This window comes from Cnephaeus nilssonii (genome assembly GCF_951640355.1).
Source record: "Cnephaeus nilssonii genome assembly, chromosome: 13".
Classification (NCBI taxonomy): domain Eukaryota; kingdom Metazoa; phylum Chordata; class Mammalia; order Chiroptera; family Vespertilionidae; genus Cnephaeus; species Cnephaeus nilssonii.
Window position 1 is genome coordinate 19,303,773 of NC_137084.1, and position 11,764 is coordinate 19,315,536.

General features: G+C 52.7%; 1 protein-coding gene across 1 annotated transcript; it reads right to left on the reverse strand.

The window, feature by feature from the left end:
• Positions 1 to 92: 92 nt before the first annotated feature.
• Positions 93 to 10,581, reverse strand: UBE2L6 (ubiquitin conjugating enzyme E2 L6). The gene is made up of 4 exons (XM_079789450.1): positions 9,939 to 10,581; positions 6,884 to 6,979; positions 2,891 to 3,077; positions 93 to 1,315 (listed from the first exon to the last, which is right to left on the reverse strand). Exons 1-4 carry the CDS (start codon positions 9,963 to 9,965, stop codon positions 1,164 to 1,166), a joined length of 462 nt encoding a protein of 153 aa, XP_079645576.1. The 5' UTR covers positions 9,966 to 10,581; the 3' UTR covers positions 93 to 1,163.
• Positions 10,582 to 11,764: the final 1,183 nt, after the last annotated feature.

The window sequence follows — 11,764 nt, forward strand, 5'->3', positions numbered from 1 at the left end:
GGTTTCCTGTAACTCGGAACCATCACACCCAGAAGGTTCTTCCTTCCGGTTAGTTAATCCCTCCAACTCTGGCTGAAGTTGTGGCTTGTTTTTGTTTTTCCATTGCTCATTAGAGAGGAACGGCTGAGCTGATGACAATGTCCTGCTAACAGTCCTGTCTGGCTTTATCAGCCACTGGGGAATGCTGTGCTGATAACAGCCCATGAAAAACACAGAGACAAAAGCCAGCCAGGTTGGCACGGAGGCAGGAGGTGACCTGGCACCCCACTCTGTGCCCTGTGCCGCTGCTGCCTCATCTATGAAATGAGGACATTACCCCTGTGGCGGTGTTGACGGCCCTCTGGCCAGGGTGGCCTAGTCCCTCGTGGCCCCCCACAATATTTGGGGTTACTCCCGGCTCAGGACCATCAGTTCATGGGAAGTAGGGTCCCGCCTTTTTTTAGACAGCAGCTAACTCCCCAGCCTCCTCTTCTCCTGATGAAACCGCCCCATCCCCTCAATGAACACGGAGCCAGACTCCACAAGTCATCTGAGACTTTAATGGCTGGAAAAACACATGCTTCCCGTGACTCCCCCTTGACTGGAAGCTGAAGGGGCCACTCCTCCCAGCCTGAAGCCTGGCCCCCAACCTAATGGGATTGCAAGTGGTTTGGAAACTGTGTAGTCGGATTTCTGGGACAGAGATGAGATTCTTCACTTAGTGATTCATCAGTGGGAAAGAAAAGGTTTAGCACTTAAATCTACACAGCCTGGCTGATAATGTAATCAACATATCACCCAATTGCAAGGGACTCCCTTCCATGTGCCCGCCTCCCGCCCCCACTCCCCCAGGCGCCTGGGTCCCAGGGGTTTTCTGGTTGGCTGCCGGGCTCATCTCCTGCGAGCTGGCCTGGAAGGTGATCTCTAAGACAGAGCCACGAGTAGGAGCTGGCCTGTGATTCTGCAAACCTAAACCGCCAGGCTCTGGGGCACAGAAAGGGAATGGAAAGCACACCTGTGGCCAGGTGAACCTGGAACTGGGTCCACACATACCACACACACAACTAACAACTAACAACCTAAGAAAGGAAAAACAGAAAAATTGAGCAGGACATGGTGTCCGTCCATGCGGTGTGTCCGTCCATCACACGGACAGGACCCGGTGCAGAGGGCCAGAACTGGAGCTAGGAGGGCCGGGGTTCTCCAAACTGGAGGGTGAACTCTTCAGCGCTCCTGTAGAACTGCTCTGAGTCCTGTGTTAGCAGGTCAGCAAGCTCCAGGCGCAGGGGCTCCCCCAGGTCCGGTTTATTCACCAGCACGTTGAGGGCCTCCAAGACTGGGGAGAGAGGCCAGAGCAGGACATGAGGACGGAGAGAGAAATCCGGGGAAGGGTCCGATGGCTGCCCACTCCCTGAATCTCCATGCTCACTCCCTGGGGAACCCCCAAGAAGGTTCCACCTCTCAGGATGACTCCCTAACCCAGTGGTCGGCAAACTTATTAGTCAACAGAGCCAAATATCAACAGCACGACTGAAATTTCTTTTGAGAGCCGAAAACCGACTTCTGCGCATGGGCCACGAAGTTTCAATCGCACTGTACGTGCGCGCCCGCACGTGATATTTTGTGGAAGAGCCACACTCAAGGGGCCAAAGAGCCGCATGTGGCTTGCGAGCCGCGGTTTGCCGACCACGGCCCTAACCAACCTGAATGCCCCACACATTCCCAGCTGACGATGCCGAAAGCTCTGACTGGTTCTATCAGTGGTTTCTAAACTATGTTCCGTGATGAGATACGTGGGGTGTCTGGGTCCCACTCCCTTTTCAACAAGAACCACTTCGTTTCCCTCTGTTTGGTATTAGGATTCCAAATGAACTTTTATTCGGGAAAAAGCATTCGGAGGCTAAAGACTGAGAACCACTACTGCCCGGTGGTTGATCTTGCACAGATGCCTTTGGGAACCTGGTGAAGGCAGGGGCCCGTCTCCCCAGGCACGTGTAAAAGGGCACAAACAGGTAGCTCTGAGGTAAGAGTGCTTCACGGGTCCCCTGAGGGTCATCCAAGGAGCACTCCCCACCCGCCCCCACCCCAGGACCCTCCTTGCCGGGGTTAAGAACCGAGATCGTCCAGAGGCAGGATAGATCGCACATTGACTTGAGCCAATAGTCACCCGTGCTTATCGCGTTTTCAATGAATTGAAATGAACTACAACTAGGAACTCAGTTCCTCGGCCCACTGGCCACATTTCAAGCGCTCAGTAGCCACACTGTGGCCACTGACGGTGGAACTGGACAGGGCACACAACACTCCCATCACTGCAGAAAGGCCTGCTGGACGGCGCCGAGCTCGCCAGCCAAGCCGGGCTCCGCGTCCCAGCGCTGCCGCCGGCCAGCTGAACGACCTCAGGCAAGTGCCTCACCTCTCGGTGCCTCAGTGTGCTCATCCACTCAATGGGGCTAAGGAGAGCGCTAGCTTGTGGAGTTGCTCAGGGGATTCCATGAGATTATGCGTGAAGCTCTCCGCATAGTGCCCCAAGTGCTTAATTGAGTGATGTGGATTGTCATTACTGGGCCAACCCCTTCAACTGTCCTTCAGGGCACTGAGCCCCGGAAAGGAGTGGACACTTCACCAAGGTCCAGAGATAGAGAGCAGCGGCCTTCTGATCCCCAGCCCGTCCCTCTAGAGCTCAGCTGCTTCTCTCCCGTGACCCACAGACACGTTGTTGTCACACCTGCCCACGTGTAAGAACAGAAGCAGGAGCAGGTATCTCAGGACGCATCCCTTCTATCCAACAACAGACTCCACTGAGACCCACAATTCTTATCTCTTCTCTTTTGGGTATTTTCTAACTCAAAATCAGCCCCATAACCCCTCTCCAGCATGGGCCCCTCCCTGGAGGCAGAACCCCGCCCACCTTGGTAGGCCTTGGTATGGAGCTTCCAGTTGTTATCGCTGATGATGGGTAGGCACACCTGGCCATCGATGCCCACGTTGGGGTGGTAGATCCTGGTTGTGAACGTCACCGTGGGGGGTCTCATTGGATATTCCTCGGGGAAGGTGATGCGCACGTTGAAGGCCCTGAGGTTGTAGGGCGGCCTCTCCTGTATAAGAAAAGGCGTGAAGCTCTGTTCCGAGGCAGGGCTGCTCTGAAAAGATCATTTTCCTCCTCGGGCCTTGGTCCCGTTTCCCCCTTCCCTGCCCCCACCCCAGGGTCCAAGGCAGCCTCTACTCCACTCCGAAAAAGAATCATGAATGGGGACAGTGGCACCTGCATTCATTTGGCAACTGAGCCATGCGTTAGTGGAAGAGTGGAATCACAAAAGAACTCTGACCTGGGGGTGGAGGGGGGCCCAAGACGGATTCTGGCTTTTGCTGGGTGACCCAGGCCAGCGCCTCCCATCTCTAGGCCTCAGTTTCCTCATTTGAAAAGCGGGTAAAGTTTGACTAAATGAGCTCTAAGGACCATCTCATCTTTTTTTTTTTTTTTTGTACAGATAATTAACCTTTGCCCAGATTTATTGAGAAATAATTGGCACACACCATTATATAAGTTTGAGGTGTATAGCCTGAAGATTAGATTTACATGTATTGTGAAATAATTACCCTAACAGTACCAGCTAACGCTTATCTTCTCATATAGATACAAGAAAAAGAAAAGAAAAAAATGTTTCTCCTTGTGATGAGAACTGTTAGGATCTACTCTTTTTTAAAAAAATATATTTTTATTGATTTCGGAGAGGAAGGGAGAGGGAGAAAAAGATAGAAACATCAGTGATGAGAGAGAATCATTGACTGGCTGCCTCCTGCAAGCCCCACAACCCAGGCATGTGCCCACAACCCGGGCACAACCCGGCCATGTGCCCTTGACCAGAATAGAACCTGGGACCCTTCAGTCCACAGGCCCATGCTCTATCCACTGAGCCAACCCAGCTAGGGCAGGATCTACTCGCTTAAAACAACCTTCCTATAGACCCACAGCGGTGTTAGCTATGATCATCACATTATATATCTCATTCCCAGCATTTACTTACCTTATAACTGGAAGTTTGCATCTTTTGACCACTTTCCTTCATTTCCCCCTCCCTCCACCCTCTGATCTCTTTTTCTTGGAGTTTTGGGGTTTGCTATTTTTACTTATTTTTTTTTAGATTCCTCATTGACGTGAGATCATACAGTATCTGTCTTTCTCCGTCTACCTTCAAGGTCCATCCATGTTGTTGCAAATGGTCATCTCAGTTTAAAGCCTTCCTGAGAATTACGGAAGAGAAGGACACACATCCTCTGTCTGGGAGCTGTTAGCAAATACAGGACAACACCGTGGTTGGAGGGGATGAAATGGAGAAAGTGAGGAAACTGGAAGAACTCGGGGACTGCAGATGTAAAATAGGGCAGCCACTGTGGAAAGCCGTACAGTGGTCCCTCAAAAATTTAAACAGAATTACCATATGGTCCAACAATTCCACTTCTGGTGATATACTCAAAAGAAGTGAAAGCAAGGACTCAAATAGGTATTTGTACACCCGCATTCACAGCTGCGTCATTCATTATAGCAAACCCTGGAAACAACCCAAATGTCCATCTACGAATGAATGCTTAAGCAAAATGTGGCATGAACGTACAATGGAATATTATTCAACCTTGAAGAGGAAGGGAATTCAGCCCTAACCAGTTTGGCTCAGTGGATAGGGCATCGTCCTGTGGACTGAAAGGTCCCAGGTTCAATTCTGGTCAAGGGCATGTACCTTGGTTGCGGGCACATCCCCAGTAGGAGGTATGCAGGAGGCAGCTGATCGATGTTTCTCTCTCATCGATGTTTCTAACTCTCTATCCCTCTCCCTCTCCTTCCTCTCTGTAAAAAATCAATAAAATATATTTTTTTAAAAAAAAAAGGAAGGGAATTCAGCCTGGCTGGTGTGGCTCAGTGATTGTCAACCCATGAACCAGGAGGTCACACAGTTCAAATCCCAATCAGGGCACATACCTGGATTGCAGGATCAATTGCGGGGGGGGGGGGGGGGGGAGGGGAGAGGAAGGGGGGTATGCAAGACATGCAAGAGGCAGCCGATCAACGATTCACTCTCCCTCTCCCTTCCTCTCTGAAATCAATAAAAAATATATTTTAAAAAGGAAGGAAATTCTGACACATGCCACACCATGGATGAACTCTGAAGACATTATGCTCAGTGAAATATGCTAGACAAAAAAGAACACATTTTGAAGATATCTAGACTAGTCAAATTCATTGATATAAATTAGAAAGTTAGCAGGGACTGGAGAGAAGGAAGAATGGGGAGTTAGTGCTTCATGGGTACGGAGTTTGGGGAAGATGAAAGAGCTCTGGAGATGGATGGTGGTGCTGGTTGCACAAGAATGTGAATAGACTCAGTGCCACTGAACTGTAAACATAACAATGGTTAAGATGGTAAATACTGTTATGTGTATTTTATTGTGACTTAAAATAAAGAAAGAATACAGTGGCTAAAGAGATCGAGGGATGGAAGCTGCTGGGACCCAGTAGGAAATCCTCCAGAGTTTGAGCAACCTGAAGGCTTGCCTGAGCACCTACTCTGTGCTGCCCTGTGCTAAGGGCTTGGCACACATTAGGCCGTGTAGCAGACTGTAGGGGTTGCATGGACTTTGGCGCCACACTGCCTGGGTGTGCATCTTGGCTCTGCTCCTCACTAGCTGTGTGACCTTAGGTACGTAACTTAACTTCTCTGTGCTTCCATTTGGGCATAATAATACACTTCTTCATAGGGCTTCTGTGAGGATTAAAAGAGTTATGCTAAGGACTTAGAACAGGGCCTGGCACATGGAAAGCACTACATTTGTGTCAGCTGTTATAAGTATTATGAAAACTCATGACTATCAGCATCTCCAATTCCATGTGAGGAAACTCAAGCTCAATGCACGTAAGTAACTTGCCCAGGCCCACAGTGGCAGGGCTGGGATGGGAACCCACGCCCTGGACTCTATTTCCACACATGAACACTGTGCTCCACCCCGAGACAGAAGGAACCCCAGAACTTCGGTGACCCCAGTCCAGGCTGGTGCCAAAGCTCCAGACCTTTCAGAACCTTGGCTGCTGAGAAGACAGGACAAAGACAGAATGGCATACACATTTAGGCACAGTCAGGTTTTTAAGAGAACTCCTCTGCCTTAGCAAAAGGCAAAACAGAAGCCACAGTGGTCTTGGATGTGTCTGAAACAAGAGAGGGGGCAACTAGTGGGCAGATAAAATGTCTCAGCATTTATGTTCTTGAATAACAAGAAGTGGGTGGGACCAGGAAGCAGAGACAAGGCCAAGGGTGAGGCCTCACAGAAGGCTAAATGACTTTTGCATCTTATCTGTGATCTTTGAAATCTGAACAGCACGACTCCATGGAATTAAGCACTAACACTGTTGGAGAAGGGCCTCCTAAAGAAAAGTATTCTCAGCTCAACTGACTCATTTCTGTGTCCATTACCCCTGACCCCTTCAGGACACTGATGAAGCGTGCTCTCTCTCGCCACTTGTGTACATGTCAGCGTCACTGACCGTCCTGATATAACAAACGTCTGGGGAACACTTCGAGGCTGGCATAATTTGGGGAACCACTCTTTACCCTCGATCAACTGTGGGAAACAGGAAGTTTATCTCTGGCCCCTGACACAGGTCCAAGAAATCTTTCCTTTGTTTTTTTTTAAAGAATAAAATCTTACCATTTGCGACAGCATGGACGAACGAAAGGGTATCTGCTTCAACCTCAGAAGCAATAAATTCAGAGAGAGACCCCTCTACCAATGGCAGAGGCAGTAAAAAAGGGACCCCAACACAGGGAAAATTCTTGCCCCGTCCTAACCATCCCTGCCCAGGCCCCTGGCCTAAGTCACCCCAACCCAGGACCAGGATCCCAGGGACACTCACGGGCAGAAGGAGGACGTGCCACACCAGGACATCCGCATCGTCGCTGGACAGGTTCCGCAGGTAGTGGGGAAGGTCCTTCTGAAGATCCTCCAGCTCCTGAGGGGGGGGGGGGGGCGGCAGTTGGCTTAGTCTCCCCTACTTCAGCCGCTTCCCCCTGCCCCAGCACAAGCTGTCCTAAGTCCCAAGTCGGGCAGAAGCCGGCAAAGTCAGAGCTCCCATTTATTGAGCACTTCGTATGTGCCAGGCCGGTGCTAAGTACTTTTAAGTGACAGCGGTGTTAGTCTCACACAGCTCTGGAGGTGCCAGGTGAAGGGAACATGAAGGTCACTGCTTCCAGATGTTAGAACTTGGGAGTCAACTCTCTTAGGAGTCGTTTCTCCTGAAACCAAGGCACTTAACCTCCATCCTCTAGTCCTTTTCCTAGGGAGTCACCAGGCCCTAATACCCTCCCTCCCTCTGGCCCTCCCTAGCATCCGCCAGTGTCCAGCGTGACAGTGTGTCCTTACAGGCTCACAGCAGCAGAGACATCCCCCTGTGCTTGGCAGACCCCTCCGTCCCAGGGTGAGGGAGGGAGGTGACTCAGACCATGCAAAGCAGAAGTCCACACACCACACAGAGAAACAAGGGACAGGAGTGACTCACCTTCCTAGAAACGTGGCCCAGTCACCTGCACGTCACTGAATTCTCCCAGCAGCCCTGCCTGAGCAGCCTCTGCTAACACCTGACTAAGACAGGGCCCAGTCCTCAAGACCTTCCCTGGAGCAATGGAAGAACCAGGGCTGTGATGACGTGGACAAGAACGGGGAAGGAGAGGGGGGGACAGCAGGAAGGCTCTGCGGAAGGTGGCACTGAGCTGGATCACGGGGCATGAAAGGAGCCCACCCCGCAGAGAAGGCGAGAGGCACCAAGGCAGAGGGCCCAGTCAGAGCTAATGTGTGTCTCCTGCAAGGTTAACAGTTACCACGGTCAAGGGCTCTGGGAAACCCTGGCTAAACAGATTTCTCCACGGCAGGACGTCCCAAGTCTTTAATGTGCTATTGTGTGTCGTGAACCTCCAAGAGGCGAGCCCACAACATACAGTACTTCTCAAACTTATTGGACCAAGGAGCCCTCTCCCTTTCAGGGTTCATCCTGTGGGACAACAGACCTTTGGTGGGGGCAACTATTAAAAGATTAAAAGACACTCAAGGGCAGGTCATAGGCTCTGGAACACAGAATGGGGGATGCTACCGGCATTTAGTGGGCCGAGGCCAGGGATGTTCACAGACATCCTACAAAATATTATCTAGCCCAAAACGTCAATGGTGGCAAGGTGGAGAGACAGACCCTGGTGTAAACAAAAGCAGAGAGAAAGCTTCTCACAGCCCATCCACGAGGAGGGGTCCCTTAGCACTGTGGGCCACCTGAACTTTATCTGCCCCCCAATATATAAACACACCCGTTCCCCATTTCCTAGGTTCAGCCCATACTCCATCTCTGTTCATGCCAACAAACTACTTCTGTCCAAAGTGTCTGACCCTCATTTATCAATTTACCCCAAACTAGAAGCATCTGCTACTCCAAGTCCTAGTTCCAATATAATCTGTGACTCTTGGGAAACAACGAAGGCCAAGGTTGAACGGAGAAGCTGTGGGATAGACACTTCCTGGCTTACTATAACTGGGAACATAACTCTTATAGGTGAGTTCTGCCAAAACTTTCCCCAAGCCCGAGAATGTGGAAACCCAAGCAAGGACGCACAGCTCCTTCCTGAGGCCTACAAGGAAATTACCTGACTCAAAGGAACAGAAAATGAAAGCAGAGAGGCCCCCGAAAGAAGCTGCTGGTTGGAGCCCCATCCACCTGGACTCGAATCCCAGCCCCTTCACTCCCTACTCGATGACCCTGACAACCAAGTGATTCTGAGCCTCAATTTCCTCATCTGTAAAATGGGGGCAAATGACAATTACATGAAATGACTAATGTGTAAACGGCTTGGCACCTAATGGTGCCGGTGGGATAAATACCAAACACAGCTCCTAGCTCTTTCCCACTTGGCTGGAAGACCCTCTGCCTAACCTTGAGATTTCAGTTCTGGGCTGGGTCTGCTCCAGGTGCCCCAATCTGGGACCGCCTCCCTCTCAAAGGCTGAGGGTAGCAGGCACCCCCTGTGACCCTCCTCAAGCCTGTCCCCCACTCCGCACATTTAGAGGGGCACTTCTGAGAAGGTCAGAGTCTGGGGGGTGTCAGACTCACTGCACCAGGATTGCTCTTCCTTCCCCTTCTATCTCCTGGCTCCACCCGGTCCGGAAAACACCCTGCGTTTCCCCACCTCCTGGGGGAAATCCTCTGTTCCCCATCCTTCCAGACTTCATTTCAAATTGTGTCCCCCGACTGGAAAGAAAACGGGGTGAGGGCAGGATTTTTGCTCATCTCTGCACAGGAACCAGCACATAGTAGGTATTCAACATGTGTAGAACGAATGAATGCACACTTTTACTCCAGGACACCTTCCAGGTCCGCTTCGATAGCTTTTCCTCCTGAAAATACCCAGGAAACCTTTGTTCCCAACTTCTACTCAGCACCCCCCCCCCCACACACACACACACACACACACACATCTCGGGACTCTAGTGATGTAGGTACCAAAATAGGAGGCGGGTCCCGGGCTATTCCAAGACAAGGACCTTGTCCTGGTTACATCTCCGTTCAAGCCCACCCCACCCCGCCTGGCTCCTGGAACCCTTCAGCACCTAAGGCGCAAGCAACCGCTATCACAAGTTTCTGGCAGGTGAAAAGAAACTGAAACCAGTGTGCGGAGCGCCGGCTCATCCCCATCTTCTTCGCGGCTGAGGGAGACAGCGCCACGAAATGCCCCTCCGCTCCCCAAACTCCAGCTCCGACCCCTCCCGCAGACCCTTCTTCCTCTGGGAGGGGGCGGGGGGGGACCAGGGTTCAGCAGCCCCGGAACCTGCACAAACAAGTGCGCGCGGAGAAGGGCGGGGAGGGACGGAGGGCGGAGGGACTGGGGACGGCGCGGGGAGCCCTGAGAAAGGGGTCACCTACGTGCGCTTACCTTCGCCACCCGCTTGCACGCCGTCATCTCGGGACCGAGTGTGGGCTCCGGTGACCGCAGCGACAGAGCACAGCCGGCGGCCCGGGCTCGTCCCGCACCGAGGACCCCGCCTCCGGAAGCCCCGCCCACGCGCCGCGCGCCCGCAAAGCTGGCGGAGGGACCGTGGGAACCTGCCCCCCGCCGACTCCGCTGCTAACGGGAAGCCGCCGAGGGCAGGAGACTGCCGGCCCTGGCCCGGCCCCTGGCGCGGTGGGCTGGATCCCTGGAACTCGCGCACTTGGTCGGGAGAGCGGCGGGCCTGGGAGCGCGCGGCGTGGCTAGACCTTGGCGTCCCACTGGGGGGCGCCGTGCACCAGGCGGCGAGCGCTCCGGGGCGCGGGGCTGGGGTCCGCCCATCCGGGTTCTGGTTCCACGCCGCGGCCGGACCCCGCGCCCGGGCTCCCCCAGCTCCCCGCCGCTCCAAATACATACTCGCCCCAACTCTTTGCAGGATGCTGGTTCTGCAAACGCTGCTCCCGACAGCTCGCTCGGCGGCCTCCACCCTCAAACCGCTGCCCTGAGCCCCCCTAGCGAATATTTGGAGCCCCCTGGACACGTCATTTCCCTTTTCTGGGCCCCTGGCCCCATCTCTAAAAAGGGGTGGGGCACAGCATACACTATATGCCCTCCAACGGCCCCTGCCCTGGCAGTTGAGATCCTTTGTGCGGTCTACCCTTCGATGGCGCAATTGAGGGTCGTTTCTCCCTGGTGACGGCGCGGTGAAGAGCGCCGCCAGGGGCGCTGTTGGAACCATTCTCTCTTGCTTTGGGTCCTTTATATTAGATTTAATATTTAGTGCCTGCTATGTGTCGATTGGGAAAACAGTGGGTGGGGGCGGCCCCAAGACGGATTTCAGGAACCTCCCTTATTTTACCACCGATCTATTACAACCTGCGGGCCTACTGTGTGCCTCCCCAAGGGGCCAGGAGCGTAAGGGCAGAGACCCATTCCCCAGCCTGGAGCTGAGGCCGCCGGAGAAGAGCAGTCCCTGGGCACCGAGCAGCATCTGGGGAAGAATGCCCTAGTAATAATGAGACGCCTTGGGAGGATTGAACCCACTTTCCTTACCCCCAGCGCTTTCAGTCCAGCTGAGGAGGAAATGAGCATGCTTTGAGACCCTATTTTGAGTTCTGTGCCCACCACCTCACAGGGTTTTTATCTAAGTGTCTTGGAACCGAATTGCTTTTCTGCGCAGACGTACGATGTATTTGCAGAACGATTAATTGTTTAATTCAATTCAATAAACTTTAACTGGGCTCCCTCTACGTGCCAGAAATGAAGAGGACACTGGCCACAATCTTAACCTAGGTAGAGATGAGGGAACCCGGGCGTTTCGCCCTACCTCTGGTCATTCGTCTCAGTTAACATGCATTTACTACTGAGTGTCGGGCCCTGACCTTTAGGGAACAGCACGATGAGAAAGTGGGGGTCCTTGCCCTTGAGGGAAAGAATGCGGCCCCTGCGTTTTTAATGCAAAGTGGTAAGCAGGAGGATCTAGGGAGCCACCTGGTGCTGTGGGGTCACCTGACGCAACCTCAGAGAGGGGCTAGGTTTCCTGGAAGACATAAAAACCCAAGTGCATTGCCGCACAGGGGGAGTTCGCTAGAGGAAGGACTTAGATGAGTGTGTTCCCAGAAGGGAGAACAGAATAAGAAAAGGTGTGGTCGCAATGCCTGTGGAAACTGAAAGCAGTTCCATAATGTGGAGCAAAGTCTGTCCAAAGTTCTGCGGCTCTCCTTCCTTTCTCATCCAGAAACCCTACAGCCCCGAAGTGAACTGAATTTAGT

Coding starts and splice junctions, on each gene's coding strand:
- UBE2L6 (XM_079789450.1), bottom strand. CDS start 9,965: ATGACGGCGTGCAAGCGGGTGGCGAAG. Junction 6,980..9,938: donor CGTGCAAGCGGGTGGCGAAG/GTAAGCGCACGT, acceptor CCCCCCCCTCAG/GAGCTGGAGGATCTTCAGAA. Junction 3,078..6,883: donor GGCACGTCCTCCTTCTGCCC/GTGAGTGTCCCT, acceptor TTTCTTATACAG/GAGAGGCCGCCCTACAACCT.